Here is a 24,647-nt window from a genome sequence, read left to right on the forward strand (position 1 = left end):
ATTTTACCTTTTTTATTAAATGTTTTACAGATTTTATTTGAGAGAGAGCGAGAGAGTGTGTGAAGAGGGGGAGGGGCAAAGGGAGGGGAGAGAGAGAATCCTCAAGCAGACTCTTTGTTGAGCGTGGAGCACGATGCGGGGCTCGATCCCACGACCCTGAGATCATGACCTTAGCCACAATCAAGAGTCGGACGCTTAACCGACCAAACCACCCAGGCGCCCCTCAAATATTTTGCCTATTTTAACAGATAGAATGAAAAGAGGAAAGAAAATAGAATTTTCTTTTGGGACATAGCATAATATAAGGTAATGTTTCCCAAATTGTATGATGATGCAAAGGCCTTGGGCCTCCAACCAAAAAATGCAGTTTGCTGGGGTCGGTCCCAGAGTGACTGAATTAGAGTCTTACTTGAATGAGGAGCCACCTGTGTGTTTAACAAGCTCTCTGGGGTATCATAAGTCAAGTTTGAGCAACACGGACAGCGTTCTGGAACAGAAACGAAGACATGTAGGGCTAGCCCTCACTCTGCACCCAGCTGGTGTGGCTGGGGTCAGAGAGGATTCTCCATAAATTATTCGTTGACTATATTGACCTGCTTATGGAAACAGGAAATGGATAAGTTGCTTCCTACCATTTTTTTAAAATAGAGAATTAAGGAGTTTGCTTAAAGTGATATAATCAGTGGCAGAGCCAAGACTTCAGTCTTTGGTCTGATTTTTTTCTTTTTTTTTTTTGCATGAAATTCTCTCGGGGTACTTCCAGGCTTTTTTTTTCCCTCCCTTGGATTGTACACTTTATTTTTTTATTTTTATTTTTTAAGATATTTTTTAATGTTCAGTTAGCCAGCATATAGTACATCATCAATTTTTGATGTAGTGTTCAAAGATTCGTTAGTTGCGTATAACACCCAGTGCTCATTACATCACATGTCTTCCTTAATACCTATCACCCAGTTACCCCATCCCCCCACCCCCTCCATTCTGTAACCGTCAGTTTGATTCTGGAGTCCACAGTCTCTCATGATTTGTCTCCTCCTCTGATGTCTTCCCATTCAGTTTTCCCTCCCTTCCCTTGTGGTCCTCTGCACTATTTCTTATGTTCCACATGTGAGAGAAACCATACAATAATTGTCTTTCTCTGCTTGACTTATTTCACTTAATCCCCTCCATTTCCATCCATGTTGATGCAAATAGTAGGTATTCATCCTGACAGTACTTCCAGTTTTTATATTTAAGGCTCTCTGGTGTAAGCATTTGATTTTCCTGTTACTGCTTTGTCCTTGCTTTAGGGTGATACCTTATTTTTGTACCCTGTCTCCTACCTTCTTAAGAAAGCCCAAGGAACGGGGTATATGGTTTCTCTTTGGGCCTCCCATGGGAGATGTGACTTGCCCATGGTTAGTTGATAATTTCTCACATTTTCACCTGGAAGAGTGCTATTCCTTCTAGGCTCTCCCAATACTTCCTGTCAACGCACAGAGGGAAAGGGGTTTACTTCTGGTAGCATCACATGGGTCATCATGGAGCTAGCATCTTGTCTGGACCTAGATACTGATTTTCCAGATTGTGAGCTTATCCTCTAACTCGAATGTATGAGAAGGTCAAAAACCACTTTTACCGGAAACAAAAGTAAAAATGTCATCATGGGACTTTTCATTTTAAGGCAGTGGGAAAAAAGTCTTGGTTCAGCTGAGAATTAAATTCAGATAGGGGTCTGGAGAAGGATCACTTTGCTTTTCTCTCATTCTCTCTCTCTCTCTTTTAAGATTTATTTGAGATAGGGGTGCCTGGGTGGCTCAGTCGTTAAGCATCTGCCTTCGGCTCAGGGTGTGATCCTGGAGTTCTGGGATAGAGCCCCACATCAGACTCCTCTGCTGGGAGCCTGCTTCTTCCTCTCCCACATTCCCTGCTTGTGTTCCCTCTCTCGCTGGCTGTCTCTCTCTCTGTCAAATAAATAAATGGAATCTTAAAAAAAAAAAAAGATTTATTTGAGAGAGATAGAGAGGGCCATGGGAGGGGTAGAAGAAGAGGGAGGGAGAGAATCCTCAAGCAGACTCCCCACTGAGCATGGAGCCTGACATGGGGCTCTATCCCAGAACACTGAGATCATGACCTGGGCTGAAATCAAGAGTTGGATGCCTAGCCAGCTGAGCTACCCAGGTGCCCCTGCTTCTCTCTTTTCCAGTGGTGGTTTTCTATAATTTTCTGTGTTGGGTAAAAATGTATGGAAACATAGGTAAAAACAGAATGAATATAGGACTCAGATGACCAAAGAATAAAATATCCCAAGATTGAAATTAAAATTACAGTGTAGCCTAGCCCAAATCTATTGATTTAATGTGATTTTAGTGCAATACCTGTAAGTGGGTTTCCGTGAGGTGTTGCAGGTGTTCATTTAACCGCAGACAGGCTGATTTTCTGTTTTCTTCCCGTTCTTTTTCTAAAACACAAATATGCTTCTGCTCAAAACGTCCAGTGGTTTCCTTTTGCCTGAAAACTCTTCAGTAAATCATTGAAGGCCATTCACACCTTGGCCCCAGTCTACTTTTTATCTCCCCTTTCTACCCAGACCCAAAATATGCTCACAGAAAGTTCTTGTCGTGTTTTAAGCACACAGTAGTACATTCGGGTGGTAACAGTCTTACTGGGTCATAATTCATACTGCCCGCTCTACCAAAAATGGCCTTCTCTCTCAGGAGATTCTCGTCCTCTTCTAAGGCCCAGATACAATGTGGCACTTCTCAGAAAGGAGTAGGGACTAGTGATTAAAAACATGGATTCCGGAGTCAAAGTCTATTTCCTCACCTGTGAAATGGGTACAATGACAGTACCCACTCACATGGTTGCTGTAAGAATAGAAGAAGTGAATGTGCAGAGTGCCTGGTGCATAGTTAGCCATGACTGTCCTCTGTACTCCTGGAAAAAACCACCTCTCTACTTTTCTTTGCCCCATAAGTCGTTTTTCTTTTTATCATACTGGTTTTTATTCTGATTTGCATTCTGGTTTATTGAGTATGCACCTGTCTCCCTTGCTAGACTCCCGGCTTCCAGAATACAGGGTTTGTTTCATTTACCTTGGTGTTGCTGGCACTGATCCTTTCACAGTATAGTGGTTTTTCAAGTAGCTGTATTGAGGTGTAACTGACATCATGAATCGTGCCTATCTGAAGTGTACAGTTTGATACATTTTGACATATACATACACCCGTGAAAGCTTCATCACTGTCAAGATAGTGAACCTCCCCGTCACCCCTACAAGTTTCCTCCTGTCCTTCCCCACCTCCCACCCTGAAGCCACCACGGATCTGCTGTCTCTATCGATTAGGTTTTCATTTCCTAGAAGTTTACATAAACAGAATCATACAGCAGGCGCTTTCTTTTGTCTGGCTTCTTTCACTCGGATGATTATTTCAAGGTTCATCTGTGATGTAGCCTGTGTTCGGGGCTCATTCATTTCTAGTGTTGAGTGATGGCTCATTAGATAAATACCCCGCAGTTTACCTGTTCACCTGTACCTGGATTTCTGCGTTGTTTACCATAGGATAGTTTTTAGTGATTGTTTATTACATTGAATCAGTTGTAGGGTAACCATAAAGAGAACCCGGTATGTTCCCACATTTGCTTTTCATGATAATCTAATTCAGAGGAAAAAGTTCAGGTTAGTTAAATTAAATATTGGTCCTAAGTTGGCACTTGCGATGTATATTCTGACATGCCACCCAGATTTTCCCGTGATCCCCCAGGGGCTGGAAGGATGGGACATGCCAGCTGGGTCCCTCTCTGGGAATTGTTGTCCGTGGAAGGGACCCATCTCGTTCAACATCCTCCCTTTTCCATCTCAACATCTGATCTGGGGCGCCTGACCCACAACAGCACATGAAATAAATTCTCAAATGAGTGAGTGAATGAAAGAATGGACTCTCCATTTGAGACATTCTTTTTGCTCTGAAGCCTAAAAGGATGTTTGACTTTGAATTCTTCCAGAACATTAAAGAAGACCTACCTTTAGATTGCACCGTGGGCAGTGATGAGTGTATCTTTTTCACCCACGGGTGTGATAGTCAGCTGTCACAGACCTTGACAAACGTCATGCTTGTCCACTGGACTGAGGTTTAAAATGGTCCGTGGGGGCAGAGCCTCAAGGCAGGCTTATGACTGTGAATGACATGCAGTCGTGGTTTGCGTGGTTCCTCCTCCCCCCTCCCCGCCCCCTCTTTGGCCTGTGGCCCCGAGGGGGTTCAGCAGAGGAAGGCGGCTGTCGCGGCCGCTTTGCCGCATGGAAGGAAAAGATGAGGTTGGAGTGCGGTGGTCAGGGAGTGACCTCCTACCTGTTTTCTAATGGAAGGGTGTCTACTGACCACTGCGACCACCTCGCATCTGACAGCCAGTTGTCATTTTGATCTTCATTGAATGAATCCTCCTGCTATGTTCCAGTACTAATAGGAAGTAACATTTCGTGGGGGGTGGGCATGGGGGGGGGCAGATGGTAGAGAAATAAACCAACATCCTCTCTCTCCCACCATCGCCTTGGTCAACCTAGGCTATCAGAGGGAAAAAAGAAAAACTGCAAAAGGAGACATCTATTAAGTACATGAAAGATGGACTGTTTCAAGGGTCAGAAAAGACGGGGATTTTCCCATGTGTGGAAGCCACTGGGGTTTTTGCAATTACAAGAGGGGCCTAAACTTTCTTCTTGACATTTCTTGACTGGTGGGAAGAACCTGTGGCCTTTCCCAAGGCCAGGCAAGAAGTGCTCTTGCCCGCATTTCCCAGCAGGTGCCTTGTGCGGCTAGGTCACAGCTGGTGTTGGGAGTCTTCGAGCTCTGTTGTAGACATACGATGTGGCTGCAGAGTTTCTAGACTAGAGCAGCAGTCATCATCGTCAGTAATCGAGAAAAGGCTTTTTAGCAGCAGCAAAGCCTAGTGGGATGAGTATGAGGTGGGGGGTAGGAGGCAGACAGACCTGGACTTGTCCCCTGGGCCCTGTCACTAGTGGCCTTGTAGCCCTTAATAACGTATGCACCTCTTGCTGTCAGTTTCCCCACCTGTAAAATGGGGAGAATAATTACAGCATACAGTGACTGGGAGGTATGATTTAAACATAGCATCCCTAGGTGCTCGGCACAGGGGCACATAGAAGATTCTCCATCAGTCTGAAGACCGCAGGTGGCTGGGGCTCTATCTCATGACCCTAGGAACCACGGTTGGTTAAGATGTGCCTGCAAAAGGAGAAAGTCCGCTAAGCTTTTGTTCTAAAGACTGCTGCCTGGAATGGAATCAAATGGATCATGCTGAAAAAAGAACCCAAGTAGGAGTTGATGCCTGTGGTTTGGAGGAAATGTACCCCAGACGGGCAAGTGCCAGCTTCATGTCTCAGCTCACACATTTCTCCCAGGACAAATGACTTCCCAAGGGGTCTTCACTTGCAAATGAGGGGATTCAGTGAGACCAGGGGTTTCCAAATTGCATTCTGAAGAAACCACATATCCCCCCCCAGGGGCCTCAGGGTTGGGCAATATTGGCCTTAAGATTTCTTTATATAAATATATGAAACGATTAGTCCAGGCTTTGGAACGAGGCTGACACAGCTCAAATCTCCGCCCTAGCACGTGCTAGCCATGTGACTTGGGGCGAGTTACTGAATCTTTGTAAGACTCTGCTTCCCCTTCTGTAAACTTGGAATAGTAAGAATATCTACGAAGAGGGTTGTCTAGAGGATTAGAGAAGTTTATACCTGTTAAGGACTTAGAAACGTGTCCGATAGACATCAGCACTCAACAGTTGCTGTCTCTCACTTTGCCAGCTTCTGAACCAATCTGTTAATTTGTTATGCCAGGTTAACTAGAGTCTGTGTCGGATTCCTTGGACTTAGACTAAAATCCAAATGCTTCACCATGGTCTACAGCAGAGGCTGGTGAACGTTTTCTGTCAAGCACCAAGTGGTAAATATTTTAGGCTTTGTGGGCCATACGCCCTCCACTACTAACCTCTGCCCTTGTAGACCGGAAGCAGCCTTGGGCAATCTGTAAATGAGCACGGCTGTGTACCGATAAAACTTTATCGACAGGCCTGGAATTTGGATTTTACATAATTAGCATGTGTCAGGAAATAGCATTCCTCTTTTAGTGTTCTTTAACCATTTGAAACTGTAAAAACATTCTTAGCTTGTGGGCCATTGAAACACAGGCTGTGGGCCAGAGTCTGCTTGTGGGTGGGCAGTTCGCCGAGCCCTGGTGCACAGGCCCCGTGTCTAGGTCCACCGACCTCTCCAACCTTGTTTCTCCCCCCTTTCTGCCATGCTTACCAAGCCTTAGCTCCCTGACCCCTGGTGTTCTACCCAGCGAACCCCTTTTCACCTGGGGGCATCTGCATTCCTTCTGTCTTCCTGAAACCTCATTTAGCTCTGCACCATGCCCAGCTCTACTCAGCCTTAGCTGGCGGCTTCCTGGCCAGCTGCTCGGCGGACACCGCACCCGACCTTATGTAAAGTACGCTGTGCCCCACATCCCTCCCACGGTTACTATTGGATAACCCAGTTTTCTTCCTAGACAGCACTGATCAACTTCTGTAATTATTTTGTTTATGTATTCAGTCTCTCTCTCTCTGTCTCTCTCTCTGACTCCGTAAGGGCGGGGACCTTGCTTTATCTGCCTCTGTAGCACCAGCTTGCCACCCTGCCAAGAACATCGTGTTCAATCAATTTTGTAGAATGAGGAATGAATCCACGCCCTCCGCGTCTTTGTTTCTTTCATACAGTGAGTTCATAATGCCTGCTCTCCTTACCTTGTAAAATTACGAGAATCAAATGCAAACGTGCTTTTAAGAGGAAGGTGGTAAATCATTAAGGCGGCCTCTTGGGCCAACCCCAGACCTCAACCGACACGTCCTCTTGCTGAGGAAGCGAACTTCTGGGGTCATGGTAAAGCAGTGCCGGTATGAACGAGGCGACTTTTGTTCCTGGTCCCTGATATTTTCCACAGATAAGAAAATGGCTACATGTGTGATTTTACTTTGGTCTTAGCAAAAGCAATGGTTTATTTACTAGCAGATAGTATCTAACTAGCATGTACTAAGAGAGGGAGCGAGGGAGAGCGGGGTGGGGGATGTGCAGAGAGAGGGAGAAAGAGAAAGTCTTTTTTTTAAAAGATTTTATTTATTCACCGTAGAGACAGAGCACTCATGAGCAGGGGAGGCGCAGAGGGAGAGGGACAAGCACACTCCCCCGCTGAGCACAGAGCCCGGCACGGGGCTCGATTCCAGGACCCTGAGATCATGACCTGAGCCGGAACCAAGAGTCAGACATTTAACCAACTGAGTCACCCAGGTGCCCTTATTAGGCATCTTACAGTCACTATCCCATATCCTATAACCATGCTGTAAAAACTCCTGTGCCCATTTCACGGGTGGAAACAGTTTAACGGATCTAGTAAGCAGCTAAGCCTGGATGAGAACCCAGCTCTGATGCCAGAATTGGGGCTGCTTCTCTGGTACAGCGTGGGGTGCTTCTCCAGTGACCTTCCAGATTGCCGCATCAACACAGTGGCACCCAGGAGCTGCCTAAACCTGCAACTGTTCGTGGCCAGGAGTAGGCCATCTGGGTTTTATGTATTTATTTCTGGCAAAATGATGTATTCTGTTTCTTCGGAAGAAAGACTGTTTTTTGGTCCTCAACTTATTTAAAAAAAAAAAAGACATTTTGCTGATTTCAGCTTAAACAAATCCAAAGCATGGATTCAGTTTCTCTGGGTGCACAGGCAGCTTTTACATACATCACAAGAGGGCAAAATGAGTTTGGGAATCTGTCAAGCAGAGAACAACCGAGAACCAACCACAAGACTAAACATAGCTTGGTCTTTTGTCAGATGGGAGCATTAGCTGTTGCGTTTCCTCAGGAAGTGAACCATGCCCAGCTCGTGGCTGGCTCTGTCCATGGAAACGTGCGGTCAAGTCCTGACTATAAATTTGCATCCATGGCTTATTCTAACTTCTATTAGCTTAACGTATCGTTACTTCAAAAATGGGGTTGGGGCTCCTGGGTGGCCCCATTGGTTGAGCGTCTGACTCTTGATTTCAGCTCAGGTCGTCATCTCAGGGTCGTGAGATCGAGCCCCAGTTAAGCTCAGGTGATGATCTCAGGGTCGGGAGATGGAGCCCTGTGTCGGGCTCTGCAGTCAGCGGGGAGTCTGCTTGAGATCCTCTCCCTCTGTCTCTCCTCCCACTCATGCTCTGTCTCAAAGAAAAAATGGGGTCTGTCATGGCTTTCGGCAGTGTGCAACCTGGCTTGTGCAGGATTTCCCCTCTCTCTCACCCAAATTCTTAATCTGTGATGGTCCCTAGTGTACCGGCCTCCAGGTGAGCAGAGGTGAGGGGCAAAGGCTCACACATGGACAGTGAGAGTATTTTGGAGCATGTTTTCTCGCTCCTGGGCGAGTGTCACCTCTCCAGCCTGGGTGACTCAGAGGGAAGCCTCACCAGAGGGGACCAGAGACCCACAGGGCTGCTGGAGCATCCTTCCATTTCCGTCAGCAGCAAATGCCCCTCTGGCCCTCTGAGCTGAGAATCACACTCTTAATGGGCATTTATGAAATAATAATGACCACAGTAACATCTAAAAACATGATAGGAATAGAGACCACTCAGAATTTAATATGAGATTGCTCCGGATTGAGTGAGGACACAGTTCCTCTTTATTAAATCATCTGTGAACCACTTAAACGGAGATGCTCATGGAATGGAGTGATCTAATTACAATGGTCCCGGAGCGGTAGCGGAGGAAGAGCACACAGCCAGGAAAGCGCAGACGCCACAGGCAGTTTACAAGGGATTTGGCGATACAATTCGGTGTGGTTTTCCTTCTTGTAATGACAAACTTTTTTCTTCAAATAAATGCACCTGAATCACATAGAGTAGGAATAAAAAAAGATACAATAGCCTTATAAATGAGAAAGAAACTGATATGCCTCTAAAAACAGCAGGTTGAGAATGGTCTATGCATAACCGAAATGCTTTTGGGATGGCATTCCCATCAGAGAAAGAACCAGCACACGTTTCCCGTTATACATATGTATCCTGTACAGAGTCCAAGAACAGTTAAACAGCTGCAAAACCCTGATTTTTGTGTGGGTAATGGCAGCTAAGTGGTACTGTGTAAGACATTTATAAGAGCTGATTGTACATTAAGTTTGACTACTCCTCACTATAATTTTAAACTTACGCACGCGGAACATAATATTATCCGTATTTAAAGATCAAGTTATTTCCTCTGTCTTTAGTGGCGTTTTTTTTTTTTTTTTCCTTTCCTCGAATTTTCATTATAGCTAGTTACTTCCCTGGGAAAAATTCATTATTTTGAAGTGTTAAAGAGAAACAAATCCAATTTGAAGCCTATGTTTAAACATGAAAAGCATCTGCCATCACTGAACAAAATATCCCCCCATCACCTTTGTAAAGTGAATATTAACTAAGTAGATGTTAAATGCTCTTTTCCCTACCCTCCAAGGCCAGTCTCTTCCCTCCCGGCAAGGCAGCCCGACTAGACTCACGCCTCTTAGTTCTCATACATGTGCAGGAGTACAATTTAAATGCAAATAACCCCGCGCCTCATTATCTGAGTTCGTGCGGACACGGTACAGTTGTGACTCTGCCTGTGAAAATTAAGGGAGGGAGGCTCATCTGTATTCGAACACACGCATTACTCAGAGTAGATTCAAAAGAGCAATTCATCGCTGCTTTCAAATTAAACACTGGAGTTGCAGAGTGCCTGGGTTACGGAGAAATGCCTCCCTTTTTGCTACAAAGACAATGAGATAGGAACTTCTCTTACTGCAGCTCTTCAAATTAGTTCCCAGTGACACTAGGTAATTGAAATAGAAGACTTCCTTTAATACGAACACAGCTAGTTGAGTGGGAAAGATACATTTACGGTAATGCTAAGCGCAGTTGGACGGCGATGTATATGCATCCAGACACCACTGACGGGAACATGACCACATCAGCCTAAAAGGCAAGAAAATTATCCACGATGATTTACCAAACCGACATCACTCCAGGAGATAGTATTTTTTGTTTTTTATTTTCTGCAAAATCATCTTTTAAATATAAGGTTATTTTTAAAATAATTCTTTGGTTAAAGTATAATTCAAATAAAAAGTAGAAACTCCTCCAAGCCTTTCACTATGGGGTAAAAAATACCCCCCTCTTTCAGCCATCAGATGGCCATTTAATCAGCCATTCAGATTCTATGAATCTAAATGTAATGGAAAACACTGTATTCTAACTCCACACTGGGGTAAAGCAGTAAGCTCCTAGCTACCGATGCAGTGATGGAGAAGAGGGCCTGGGAAAGTGAGACCCCCAGCTTGTGCATTAAAATGTGCCAATTATTCCAGTCCACAAGGAATAGACGTGGCATGTTAAAATCACCGAAACCAAAGTCCTACCTATGAATAATACTGGGGCGTTAGCGGATTGATGGGGCACACTTGCACCAGCAGCAAACCGTTTCAGAGTTTCAGTCCCAGATTAAAGCCTTTAGCTAATTTCATCTCCGTTTCAGACAACTTTCTACATTAAAAGAAAAAAAACCAAGAAATTCCCCTCTGCAAGAAACATTTGGTTCTTCTTATCTTGATGTCCGTCCTTCCTTCCTTCCTTCCCTCTCTTCCCCGCCCCCAACATTTGTTCTTAATAAGCATTGGCCTCAGATCAAAAAGAACCAAGCTGAAGTTCAGGTTGTGAGGTCAATCTAGAATTTTTGGATGAAAACGAAATCATGTAATACACCTGTGCATTCCTTTTATTACACATAGATTCAATATGATTTTCAAAGAACTTCTCTGTTGGAGTTTTAGTTTTTAAAATAGGAGTATGTGAAAAGAATTTAATGTGAATTCAGATCATTCAGGCCATTTCGATAAACAATCTGGATAATGAAAGCAGAGGAACAAACTCCTTAATTCAGGGTTTTCCACCTAAATTGTTCAGCAAATGATTTCAGAGCTCTGCGTCCTGCTCATGTAGATGACAGCCTAAGGCTCTGTCCATATTGTGCTAAGGACGATGGCTTGTCGCGCAGCTAAACTGGCCTGTCAGGTCGTCATAGGACCAAGACAGCCAAGAGGGAGGGAGAGGATAACCTATCCTGCACTTTGTTCTGTTCAGGTACGGACGCTGCCCAGAACACGCAGCTACGGTTTGCAAGGACATCAGATGTCAGGTGTTCAAGCATTATTCCGAACATTGCAAGTCCATGAAAATCTGTGGAGAATCTAATAAACATTACAGATCTGATTAAACAGTAGATTCATTTCATTACAGATAAAAGAAAGAAGAGCAGTGACATTACATCAGCCGAAATGTGATTTTTCTTAGAATGTTTTAACGGGAATATTTCCCCCATTTTTAAGGTTAAAACATTTCTATTACTCAATGGTATCAGCATGGGGTATTTTTATACCCAGTAGCTGGATCAGTGTTTGTGCAATGCTAGAAGAAATCAAGTTTGTTTCTTAAAATCTGAAATTCATGACATAGTTGTCTAAGTGGCAAAAAAAAAAAAAAAAAAGAAAAGAAAAAACCCCCCAAACACCCAACTGTCATCCTCTTGCTGATTAACATACATAGCCAGCATGCTTTCACTTCTTTTTAGGAACCCTCAAATTCCCGTTTCAAACAGGAGCCTAGATCTGTTTTGATACACTGGGTTTTATACGTATTATTCAGTGCTACCACGTATATTGATTTGTCTTACACTGTTTCTTTACACGTCTGGGATCTCATTGGCACACACAGTCTACAGAGTGAACTATACCGCACCAGACCATCGTCTGTTGCCAACAGTCAGCTAGTCACACAATTAAATACACATTGATAACTGATGTTTCAGTTTGATTGTCATTTATTTTTCTTTTAAATAAACTCCCTCTGAATTGAGGAGGCAGGTGTGCTGAGAAACCACACGATGTGGTTCTCTCACCTTTTCTTAAGCAGCCCTACCTACATATTTTAAGTTATAGAAAAACAAACAAAAACCCGACAGCACAAACGGCAATCGTGACTGTCATCCTTTAAATTAGTTCCCTGACTTCTTTATACATCCCTGGTATAACTGATGCATTGTGACGTTCTGCCATGAGTGACAGGTACTCTAAGTGTATGTACAGAGACCTGACCCTTGGTGGGTTTGTAAAGACGTCCATATTGCACAGGAATGAGCTTCTTGCTGACTCAAATAATGGATCGAACATACAGGCTTTCAAATGGTCAACATCCTTAACCAGTCACCACAGTCTAGACTCTGGGGGCAGAGACGAGCAAATCATGGTGATTTGCTGTAACATGGATAATTCCAGGTCGCTCTTTATATTTTGCAAGGTCTTTGCTCCCGCCATTGAATACTTCACACGTTGATCTCCCTCCTGAGTATCCAAAAGTGCTTGGTCTCCCCATTTCCCAGATAGAAGCGAGGGGGAAGGGCCGTAGCAAAAAGCTGTAGCCAGCTGTTCTAGAGAAAATGTGGCGGTAGTTACCAGGGTAGTTGGGAGCTGTCAAGCAGGTGCCTGGAGCCGGCAGCACGGGTGTGTGGGTCATACTGAGGGCAGAATTTGATGTGTAATCTAAGAACAATTCTCTGCAGGGGCATGTCTTCTAATAACCTTAAAAGAATTCCTCAGCTTGGCTTCGCCTAACTGGAACACGGAGTTAAAAAGAAAATCCCATCCCCAAACCGGCAGCTCAGTCTCTCCAGCTGGATTCTGGACATGCTCCCTCCTCTCGCATTCTTCCTTAGAGCGGGCTGACGGCTCCCTTAAGAGCACCCGACTCCTCAGCCACGCACAGAAGGAAGGACGGACACATCCTCTCCGTAGCAGGTGCCTTGATTTATGAAGACAAGTCTCGAAAGCCTTGTTTGCTAGGTAAGCACCCAGAGAGAATGAATTTTATCCCTGAATCAAGTCTCTTTCTCATTCCCACAGTCTCATCATCAGAGCTTTAAAGCATGAAAGGAAATCTGCTAAATTATTCTGAGCTGCCCACTTACAAGGCAGTGCAGACTTTGCCACTGTTACTAAACACACAGAAAGACACTTCTCCCAAAGGCTTTCTAGAAAGAGCCTTTTCTTCTCGTTCACGGGCGTGGTTTATTCTTGCAGCAAGGTCTCTCTCCAGTTGAAGCCCCCAGTGGGTCCATGGGTGAGAGGAAGGATAGGTGGGTCTGTCAGCTGCCATATTCCCGTTTCTCCCAGTTCTTCACAGGAACAAAACCCCAGGTATGGGATCTGAAGTGCGAGCAGTAAAGGAAGGGGAAATAGAAAACAGAAGTTTAATGCTTTCACTCTGACCTACATACAAAGATCTTCAGGTGGCCCTTGGGAATAAGGAATAGTCACAGGAATGGATAGGGGCTTTGCAGACCTGCACATCTTCCAAAAATCAATAAAGGAAAATGAAATGGATAAAACTGACAAATTAGAGGGAAGGGTATTTACATTGCAAAGGGATTCATCAGGAAGATTCATTAAACGGTGAGCTCCCCTAGTGTAATTAAGTAATTGTTTATAGATTGCTGCTTAATAGTGTGGGAGGAAAGAGGACAATCATACAGAAAGCTAAGGTGCTCAGAGCTAATTCCTAATTGTGAATCAAGCTAAAAATGCAGCTCAGACATTTCAGAAATTATATTTGGACAATGGCAGAGATTACGTTATTTTTAAAAATATTTCACCCAGTTTCATCTTTTCTTTCTCTCTTTTTTTATTTTCCCCTTCTTGGCATGGGTATCTGTCATATTCAAAGCTGGAGCCATGGCATCTCTAAACGTATTTTTGTGCATGGGACCAGAGCTGCATTCATGAACAAGACAAAAATCTTTGCCCTCAAGCGGCTTACAGAGTAATGGTTAGACACAGATGCATAAATAAATTTTTTAAAAAATGAGAAAAGCATTGCAATAGAGTTTGAATCAGGTTCTCTGGGGGCAGATACAGGAAGCATGTAAGTCAGCCTGGAGGGAAGTGTGTGGGAGGGCAGCTGATGGGAAAGCCTCTTCCACAGGCATGAGAAGAAGAATCCAGATGTGTTGGCCATTCTCATGGGTTTTGTCTCGTGGCCTTGTTCCTGGTTTGCCTTGCGACCTGATCGTTTTAGATCACTGCTTCCTTTGGCCTACCTCCCAGGCCCTCTCTCCTAGCTGAGCTGTCAGATGCTCTGTTTGGGTCCACTCACCCCTCTTCATCCAATCCATGGCTCCTCAGGGAAATCCAGACAATTTGCTTAGAATTCTGATAGAAATATGAATTACCTTGCGGACCATTTGTACGAAGTCCTTGGAGTTCTGAGGAGACAGCCCCTGAAGCTGGCAGGTACACGCTTCCAGGGAGGATGCATGAGCCACAATCAGGATGTTATTTCCTGGGGGAAGAAAAGCAAGGACTGGGAAGACCATTTCTTTATTTATTTGAGAGAGACAGAGAGAGAGTGGAGAGGGGCAGAGGGAGAGAATCTTCAGACCCCCACTGAGTGCGGAGCCCACTGTGGGACGCTTAACCGCCTGAGCCACCCAGGCGCCCCTGGGAAGACCATTTCTATAAAGACCTATGTCAACTTTGTAAATACCGGAGGTCAACTGTTCCAGGGAGGGACAGACATTCTCAAGAATGTGACAGTTTGTCCAAGCAGTATTTTGAAATGCTTTGTATTGTTAAGGCAGCCTAATATCCTTAAAAAAAAACACACAACTTTTAATCTGAAAATAATTATAGATGCATAGGAGGCTATAATTATGTTTATATATAATATGTAAATATATACAATGTATAAAATTACATATCGTATATATGACATTGTGTAATATATACAGAAACATATACACATGCGTATGTGTACATAGTACACGGTTTTGTATATAGTATATATACACATATGCACACCAGGGAGGTCCCACATACCAGGCATCCAGCCTCCTCCAGTGGAAACATCTTGCCTAGCTTCGGTACTCCAGCCAAATCAGGAAATGGGTGCTGGTGTAATCCACGGTTTACTTAGATTCCACCAGTTTCTCTTTATAAACACCAAAAACAAGACACAAAACTATTCTATGTCTACAGGGCTCTCTGCTACTTCTTCTAATACAGTTTTCAATGTTGCCACCATGGAACTGGGAGCACTTGATACTTTCCGGTTGATAGACTATGCTGATGAGTGTCTTTACAGCGGGCAGCAGTGGAGTAGTAAATGAAATGAGTGGTTTATCAATGTTAACTGAGAGGTGGCAATCAACTACAATATTGCTGACCAGGGCCAGCCCCTGTTAACATTTTGGTGTGTATAATTCCAGGTTGGGCTCTACGAAGATAAATAACCGAAGAAATGGTGGAAATGGGACTTTTGCAATCCTTTCTTTCTCTAAAAATTGATAGTGAATAGTCTTATTATGTATCATGAAATATTTGAGTTCAGTGTTCATCAAATTCAGTAACAGACTTGAGTCTTCCAGAACCCTGCTCTTGGTTAATGGTAGCAGTGACAGTGTGTCGGTGAAGGTGGACTCGTGTACGGGTGTCCGTACTCCCGGATCAAATCATAGGCAAGAACAGAGTTGTGCTAAAAAACAAAACAAAACTCTGAACCTTGTAACAGGAAGTGCAAGCTAAATAGCCATAATGCAGAATTCTAAGTGATTTCGTATAGTAACTAAGTCTGGTATATTCCCATGGCATAGCTACCATTTTAGGTACTTGAGAGAATATTACAAATTTAACATGAAAGTGTCTATAAGAAAGTCGGGAAATACTTTTCTTTCTTAGTAAGCAAGTCTGCTAAAGCAAGCTGAAACATGTTGAACAGCTTATAGACCATGATGGAGGAATGACCACATGTTTAAATAGAGAGTCCAAAATGATATCACCTACCTTTACTTTTACACTCACTTATTATTTCTTTTGTCACTTGGAAACTTCTACTAATGTAAGTGTCATAGGATTCTGAAACCACTAATTTGCTGACTGGAATGTGAGGTCTGCAAGAGAAAAAAGGAACAAAGGCAATGAAAACATTGTGATCCCAAGACGAAGCACTTGATAGGATTCTAAACTTCTCTTTCGAGACCTTTCTAGAGTCTCCGTATTTCTGTTTATCCATTTCCCTAGAAAGGATGGAAGTATAGGGAAGAGTAGTTCCACGCTATGGAAACGGGGTCGAAATATACAGAATGTGCAGAAATAAAGGCTGTGCACGCAAGGTGTCAGAGTGACCGGTGGAAAAGTGAAACAGTACAGTGACACTTGTGGGTTAACTTGTAAGCAGTTTGACTAGTTTTCTGACCATCAGTGCTGGGTCATACGGCTAACAGGAAGCAAAGCAGAGCTTTAATCTCTTTATCTCTGTAGATCACCAGAGATCTCCCAAGCCCCTCTTCTCTAGCCTTATACTCCAGAAACTGTAAGAATAGGTTTTGTTTATTTTTAAATTTTTTTCCAGTTTTATTGGGATAGAATTGCCACTTAACATTGTGTAAGTTCAAGGTGTAAAAGTGTTGATCGGGTGCGCCTATATATTACAAAACGATTTCCACCATAGTGTTAGCTAACACCTCCGTCACGTCACATAATCACCGTTTCCTTTTTGTGGTGAGAACATTTAAGATCGACCCTCTTGGCAACTTTCAAGTATACAATACCGTATTATCAACTGTAATCACCACACTGTGCATTAGATCCCCAGGACTTATAACTAGAAGTTTGTATCCTTTGACCAGCATCTCCCCATCTTCCCCATCCCCCAGTCCTTGGAAATCACCCTTCTGTTGTTTCTCTGAATTTGGCTTTTTAGAATCCAGATGTGAGTGATATCATGTGCAGATATCTCGAGCTCCTGTATTCATTTCCTTTGAATATATACTCAGAAGTGGGATTGCTGGATCATACGGTAGTTCTATTTTTAATTCTTAAAGGAATCTCCATATTGTTTTCCATAGTGGCTACACTGATTTACATTCTCACCAACACTGGATAGCTCTCGTCTTTTTAATGACAGCCATTCTAACAGGTGTGAGGTGGTATCTCATTGTGGTTTTAAATTGCATTTACCTGATGACTAGTAATGTTGACATCTTTTCTTGTACTTGTTAGCCATTTGTATGTCGTCTTTGGAAAAATATCTGTTAACTTCTGCCCATTTTTAAATCAGTTTTTTTTTAAACTATTGAGTTGTAGGAGTTCTTTATACGTTTTAGATATTAACCCCTTATCAGATATATGATTTGCAAATATGCTCTCCTATTTTGTAGGCTGCTTTTTCATTTTTTGGATTGTTTCTTTTGCTTTGCAAAAACGTTTTAGTTTGATGGCGTCCCACTTATTAATTTTGGCTGTTACTTGTGCTTTTGGTCACATCTAAAAAATAGTTGCCAAGATCAACGTCAAGGAGCTTTTTCCCTATATTTCTTCTAGGGGTTTTATGGTTTCAGTTCTTAAGTTAAAGTCTTTAATTCATTTTGAGTTAATTTTTGTGACTGGTATATCTGCATGCTGTTATCCATTTTCCCAACACCATTTATTGAAGAGACTATCCTTCCCTGAGTATTCTCAGGTCCCTTGTTAAATGTTAGTTGAACATGTATTTGAGAGTTTGTTTCTAGGCTGTCAATTCTGTTCCAGTGGTCTGTATCTATTTTTATGCCAGTACCATACTGTTTTGATTAGTATACATTTGTAGTATAGTTTGAAATCAGGAAGTGTGATGTTTCCAGCTTTGTTGTTCTTCATTGGGTTTACTTTGGCTATTTAGGACCTTTTGTAGTACCATATAAATTTTAGGATTTTTTTTTCCTGTGGAAAACACTATAGGGATTTTGATAGGGATTGCATTTAATCTATAGATGGCTTTGGGCAGTATGGACACTTTAATATTCTTCTGATCCATGAACATGGGATATCTTTCCATTTGTGTCTTCTTGTTTCTTTCAGCAGTCTTGTATATTTCAGTGTACAGATCTTTCACCTCTTTTGTTGATTTCATTCCTAAGTATTTTATTGTTTTCAATGCTATTGTGAATGGAATTGCTTTATTTCTCCTTCAGATGTTGTTAGTGCACAGAAACAAATTATTTCTGTATGTTGATTTTTGTATCCTGCAGCTTTACTGTGTTTGTTGATTAGTTCTCACAGTCTTATGGTGGAGTCTTTAGGATTTTCTATTATAGAATCATATGATCTACAAAGACATTTTGACTTCCTTCTTTCCAATTTGGATGCCTTTTATTTCTTTCTCTTGCCTGTCTACTCTGGATAGGCCTCTCAGTACTTTGTTGAACATGAGTAGTTAAGAGTTGGCCTTGTTCCTGATCTTAGGGGAAAAGCTTTCAATCTTTCACCATGAGTTTGATGTTAGCTGTGGGCTTGTCATATATGGCCTTTATTATGTTGTGGTGTATTCCCTCTATACCCAACTTGTTGATCATTTTTATTAAAGGATGGGGTATTCTGTCAAATGATTTTTCTTCATGAGTTGAGCATATGATTTTTAACTTTTATTCTACAAATGCAGTATATCATATATTGATTTTTGTATGTTGAACCATCCAGGCATCCAAGGGATAAATCCCATTTCATCAGTGTATGATTCTCTTAATATGCTGTTGAATTTGGTTCACTAATATTTTGTTGAGAATTTTTACATCTATATTTATTAGAATATTGGTCTGTAGCTCTCTTTTCTTATAGAGTCCTTATCTCTTTCCTATAGAGTACTTACCTGGCTTTGGTATCGGGGTAATGCTGGCCTTGTAAAATGAGTTGGGGAGTTGTAAGGATAGGTTTTAAATGTAGATATTCGGTCTGTTGGATTTGTTAACTTATGAAATCTTCATCAGGCTTTCCCGTTTTTATTTTGAACACAGACCATACACCTAGAAATAAGTAAAGCTCAGGAAACAGAGATGGAGAGAACCCAGTTTCTGTGCTTGAGGCACTCTCAGCGTGTGGGTGGGGTGTGCAGGCTACTCATGCAAATGATAATTATGTACACTGTACAAAGGAGCATAAGAGGATGATCAAAGCAGGGCCCTCCCATCTTGGGGACACTGCATGCCTTCAATCTCAGCCACTTCTGCCTGCTCCCATCTCCCTTTAGAGTTGCTAGTCTTTGAGAAGTGTATCTTGTTTTTGAGTACACCTATATCATATTTTCTGTTGTATTTTGTCTTTCATTGTTGGTGTTTAGTGGCTGACAGTTGGAGGTGGTCGTGAGTCCTTAAGATGAATTCACATGGCATCTTGATCAGAATACATCACTGCTGCTGCTGCTACTACAAAGATTTACTGAGAGGTTCCCATGTGTCAGGCTCTGTGCAAAGTGTCCTATTTGTATGCTTTGAACAGCAACCCTTCTGCAAATTCTCTTCGTGGTTGACAAAACTGAGGCTCAGAGAGGCTAGAGATGATCTGCCTATACTTCCACCATTAGCAACTCTCAGGCCCTGGATTTGAATCTGGGTCTGAGATCACTACCTGTAAACCCAGAGGCATTTTGGATGGCTTTTGACAGCGGTGCCCCCTCAAGGCTGCCCTTTTGTGCACTTGGGTTTCCTGTCCAGAGAGGAAGACTGGCATTCTCAGTGCCATCCCCATCCATTTGAAGGAAACCCACGCTCATCGAAATCCCATTCCCTCAGCAAGCATACTTCTCCTAGGAAACAACCTTCTGAGTCTCACAACACCCTGGGGGATAGACGGAGCCATGAATCACCACTTTTAGGGATGGACCTCATTGTTCTGGAGCAAACTCTTTTCCACCCCCACGTCTCATCCAGTTCCATTACCGCTGACATCACCTGGTTTCCCAGGAGCCCTGCACAGTGACAAAAAGGCGCTTTGTATGGCTCAGGGAATCATGTCCACGGTGAGATCACACTGTCATGTCTGAGATTTGTACAAGTGAAGAGAAGGTAGATGCTGGGACCCAGTTTCCTGGTCAGTTCTTGCCTTGAAGTGGAACCTATGAAAGGTTTCCATGGTTGAACTAGTTCTGACAAGGGTAGGACAGAGTCCAAGCTTCCTCACCCCTGTCGCAGCATGCACCATACACCACGCTTCTAGCCACAGCTGCAGGACCCACGTACTGTACGCAGAGTCAGGTAGGCCTCCAACCACCCACCAGACCTGGAACCCAGAGCACTGGGTGCTCAGGTAGCAAGACTGGAACAGTGTTCTCCCGGTACGTGCTCTACTCCCCACACTGCTTTGACCTAGGCTATCGTGCAGGCTTCTGCCTTAAGCCCCACGCCAAAGTAGGATTCCTTGCCCCCTAACACTCCAGACTCATGACCCATCCGCATACCATTGCCCTAGCACCCCTAGGTAGAGCCCTGTTCTGAAGCCCGATCCAACTGGTGTATATTTTGCCTTTTTCTGCCTTGATCCTTCTGGCCCAGCTCCCTAAGACTGGGACTGCTTTTTACGCCCAGCCCCCAGGCTCGGTCTTGGGGCCTGTGGATGACGCTTGGGTATCAGTCACCAGGCTGGTTTTTCCTTAACCTGCTCCCATCCCCCCTCCTTCTTGTTCCAAGGTGCCAGGACTCTAAGTGGTGCCTGCTTGACGTATAATACCCTATCAGTCCTTGCCCGTCTGCCCACCACATTTATTCAACTATTTGGGCATCGCTACTTGCTTCAAAAGGTCGGCACACTTGGCATAATTTCAGAGGGACTTTAGGGGCTGTGGCTCTCGTGCTTTATTGTTGACTTTCACGATTTATAGAGGCTTAATCCTTTTCTCCCCCTTGTATGCAAAGTGGTTGAATTGAATTTTGATTTTCTGTAGAAGAAAAGAAAAATCTGGAATAAGGACCATGTCCTGGCGTTCATCCTTCTGCTTGTTGCTGCGTGTGCACTGAAAGGCTCAGACAGAATGATTCTGGAGAACTTTGTAAATGAGCTTGGGAAGAATTGCAGGATGCAGTTAAGGGGGAAACTGAAGACATGGTTGGCCCAGGTTGGCTGGGAGGTGCTGGGGGGTGAGTCAGGAATGTCATTTCATCCATGTTGGCAATAACTCACCCTCTTTCCAGCCCAGAGGGATGAGGGCTGTTGGCATGGGGACAATAACTTATTGCCATTTCCCCCAAAGGATGGAAAAACAGTTGCCGTAGGGTAGATAGGATAGGGCAAAATGTGAAGTGCAGTTGGGCCTTGAGCAACATGGGTTTGAACTGCATGGGTCCACTTCTGTGTGGATTTTTAAAATAAATACAGTACAGTACTGTGAATTTATTTTAGGATTTTCTTTTGTCTAGCTTACTTTATTGTAAGAATACAGTATAGACTACATAAAACAAAATATGTGTTCATTGACTACGTTATCGGTAACAATTCTGGTCCACAGTAGGCTAGTAGTCGCTGAGTTTTCGGGAATCTAAAGTTATATGTGACTTTGTGTGGGGGTCAGCACCCCCACCCCCTGCATTGTTCAAGGGTGAGTTAGGGGATCTGATTGATTGGTTTAATCTTATTTTTGAGAAATGCTAATTCCTTTAAGCAAGTAGCACACATTAATTTATGGGGTTATCTGAAGTTTTGTTTACAGAAGAGGAAAATGAATATGGAGAAAAGACATTTTCTCCCATCTTCGCCAGAAGCTCACATTGCTTCATTTGTGGTTTGTGTAGGTATTTGAAATGAAAGGTCACAGGATATCACCAGGAGGAAACTGCTGTTTATATTGGCCACTTGCTTCAAATTCTGCCTTAAGAAATATGAACTTAATTCCCCACTATAATGGGCGTGAGTATCCCTTCTCAGGGACATTTTATAAACCTCTGAGTGGAGTTTTGAGAGTTAAGAATTCACCAGTCATAATATAGTTACATTAATTGCTGACATGTGGATTATTCATTTGTGATCAATCTAGAAACACTTCTTTTTACTCCGAGCACAGTCTGGTCTCATGGAAAAAGCAAAGGACTAGGAATGGGGAGATGGGAAAGCGGATTAGATTATACAGTGCTTGACACGCAGAAAATGATCAACAGAGATTAGTTGTTGCCATCATTGTTATGTGTGGTTACTAAACGAATGACTTTAATAGGTAAGAGAGTACAAGCAGCTTTCCTAAAGTGTCTCGCCTGTATTCTGGGGTTCTGGCAACAATAAATGAAGATAAGGAGAATTAAAAATGTTTTGAAAAATGACAGTCCAAGGCAAGACCTTGTCATTTTCCTTAACCCCCCAACAAGCTTCTGGAACTCCATTGTGCTTAGCTGGTGCAGGATCCTGGAATGCAAAGGGGTTTTATCATTGACTGAAAGAGACCTAATAAAGTCAGGAAAGCCCAATGTGGGGGAGGGGGATATAATCCACACTCGCACTAAATACGAGGGAATGCTGGCTTTCTCTGGTCGTGGTTGTTTCAAATCGTAACTCGACTCCCACCACGAGGGACACCTGCCCCTGGGCTACGCCTGGTTCTTCATTTCCTTAGCTGGCCTGAGCTGGTGTAGAAAAGGACTTGCACACTGACTCTGGGACGTAGAAGCTCAGGGGGTTACCTGTAGGTTGTATCAACACTCAGGTCGGCGGCAGCTAACTCTGATGGGGGTATCCACGCGGGTAACGTGTTCCCAGCGACCCACTTCGTCCACTCAAATAAGCCAGGCTCTACGCGGATCTTCAAGTGGTTTTCTTGTTGTAAACCTTAGACGTAAAATGAAATGAAGATAAAGGAATGGCCACTATATTCTCAGTGGAAAAGTAAATGAGAGGCCAAAGGGCCCTACAAGTTCTGGTAAATCTATTCTCTTTTCTGGCCAGTTGCTACATATAGCTAAAAGAAGATGGACGCATGTGGGTTTGGTCAAGGGCTTTTAATTTCCACGTATGACACACATACAAGTTTAACACACTGGCCCCACCAACAGGATGTGCACTGGCTTTACGTGGTGTCTGACTTAAGGAAAGAAACGCAAGTCATTACCCATATCATGTGCACACATCTGTGACTACTAGAATCGCTCTAAGGGCAGTCCCAAGATGGCCTTGCTAAGAAACTTCAGAAATTCTCTAAGCATCCACTGCTCTACCATAGCTTACACTGTATTTGAATATCATGTAAACTATTCATGTTCTCTACCAGAAAATCCAATTTTGAGTATTTCCAAGTGCCAGTGCACAAGTCCTGTGTTTTCTCGGAGTGTAATTACCCTCAGAGTAGGACTTGTCCCTGTTTAACTTTCTTTATATTGCCTTTAGCCCAGTTTTTAAATAAAGTATTTTAATATATAAATGCATTCCGGTTTACTCAAGGAAAAGAAGCATCAAAGGTAGTGTCCATTCTTCATTGGCTTGGCTATTTCTGGCTCATTCATTTATTTGGTATAAGCGAATAGTTTCACTCTTGTTTCTACTCATTTTCCTTCCAGTGAAATGAGAATGGAGATCCCTGTAACTCAAGCTTCCCCAGATTTCAGGGTGAAAGTTGAGGATCTTTATAGCAATGGTGCCTTTAAAGCCATCCAATTAACTACAGAAACAGGGATGATTAAGGTTCGTAGATACTCAGAAGCACCGTTGCTACTATAAACAAGAAGAAAACAGACCAGAGCGGGAGGAAATGATGTCACTCTTTCACTGCGAAAAAAAAGGATCACACTCTGGAGGCTCCAAATTCTTGCCAGACAACGGTACTTCACAAACCTACCATTCATCCAAGAGGGCTTTACATTTTCAAGCAAAAAATGATCTGTATGATCTTTTCATCTAATACCACCAGAGTATGATTTCAGGAGGCTTGCAAAGACATCTTCCAAAAGAATCATGGCTAAACATTCCACATTTGAAGCTTTCCATTGGCTAATGTCCCATAAGTCTAGGATAATGTAGGTGTAGGGCTGTCTAGAGGCAGAAGGAGGGACTCGCCGACTTTTATCAAGTCTAACCTTTCAGGATGTTGTATGCAGTCTGAACGCAGCGCAGGGATGGGGAGCAATAGACGTGGTCGATAATGGTGTTGCTCTCCAATAAGGCTTCCCCTGCAAAGGAAGGCAAAGAAGAATCAGTTTGCTCCATTTACGCAGCCTCTGCTGGGGCTCAACGCGGGAGCGGGCGGCAGGCAGACCCTGCAAACCCCTTTTTCAGTGGGGGCTCACAGAGAGCCGGCATTTTTCACTTTGTTTCCAACCCGTCCCCTCATCAGTGTTTCTGGAAAAGATCCCAAATGGAAGACCCCCTCTTGTCTTTTTCTTTCCTTCTCTCTGGTCCTAACAAGCAGGAAAATACCCATCTAGGAGAGATCCAGAAACACGAGAACGCTCTGATTTCATGCTTGGCGATACAAACAGGATGGTTTGTACTGTGACAATTAGATCCTGCGCTGAACAAGATCTCACACACTTCTTTCCTCTACTGGATAAAGTCTAAACACCTTAATATGGAGGGGCAAGGTCTCGGTGAACTTGTCTTTATCCAGCTCACCAGCCTTATCGCGTGGGGCTCACAAGCCGTGTTCTAGAAAGAGAGCTTTTCCTCTAAGTCCTTCAGATGTTGTTGCTCACATCTATGACTTCATGTTGTTCTCCTCTAGCCTCCGGCGCCTTCTCCTCCCCACTTCTGCGTGGTTTTTTCTTTCTGCTCCCAGGATACTCCGTACACAGTTCTCTT

General features: G+C 43.3%; 1 protein-coding gene across 4 annotated transcripts in view; it reads right to left on the minus strand.

Annotated features, from left to right (window-relative positions):
• Positions 1-8,664: 8,664 nt before the first annotated feature.
• Positions 8,665-24,647, minus strand: part of UBASH3B (ubiquitin associated and SH3 domain containing B) — a 135,345-nt gene continuing 119,362 nt past the window's right edge. For 2 of the 4 annotated variants that reach the window (XM_040631110.1, XM_040631112.1), the window contains exons 10-14: positions 23,927-24,019; positions 22,541-22,685; positions 15,909-16,015; positions 14,300-14,409; positions 8,665-13,277 (exon numbers count right to left, since the gene is read on the minus strand). In XM_040631110.1, coding sequence (XP_040487044.1) covers positions 13,140-13,277; positions 14,300-14,409; positions 15,909-16,015; positions 22,541-22,685; positions 23,927-24,019 — 593 coding nt within the window. In that variant the 3' untranslated portion in view covers positions 8,665-13,139. Of the gene's footprint in view, positions 13,278-14,299; positions 14,410-15,908; positions 16,016-19,204; positions 22,266-22,540; positions 22,686-23,926; positions 24,020-24,647 lie in introns of those variants that run through there. The other 2 variants (XM_040631111.1, XM_040631113.1) reach the window with 2 other exon arrangements.

Source organism: Ursus maritimus, unplaced genomic scaffold (genome assembly GCF_017311325.1).
Source record: "Ursus maritimus isolate PB19 unplaced genomic scaffold, ASM1731132v1 scaffold_16, whole genome shotgun sequence".
Lineage (NCBI taxonomy): Eukaryota > Metazoa > Chordata > Mammalia > Carnivora > Ursidae > Ursus > Ursus maritimus.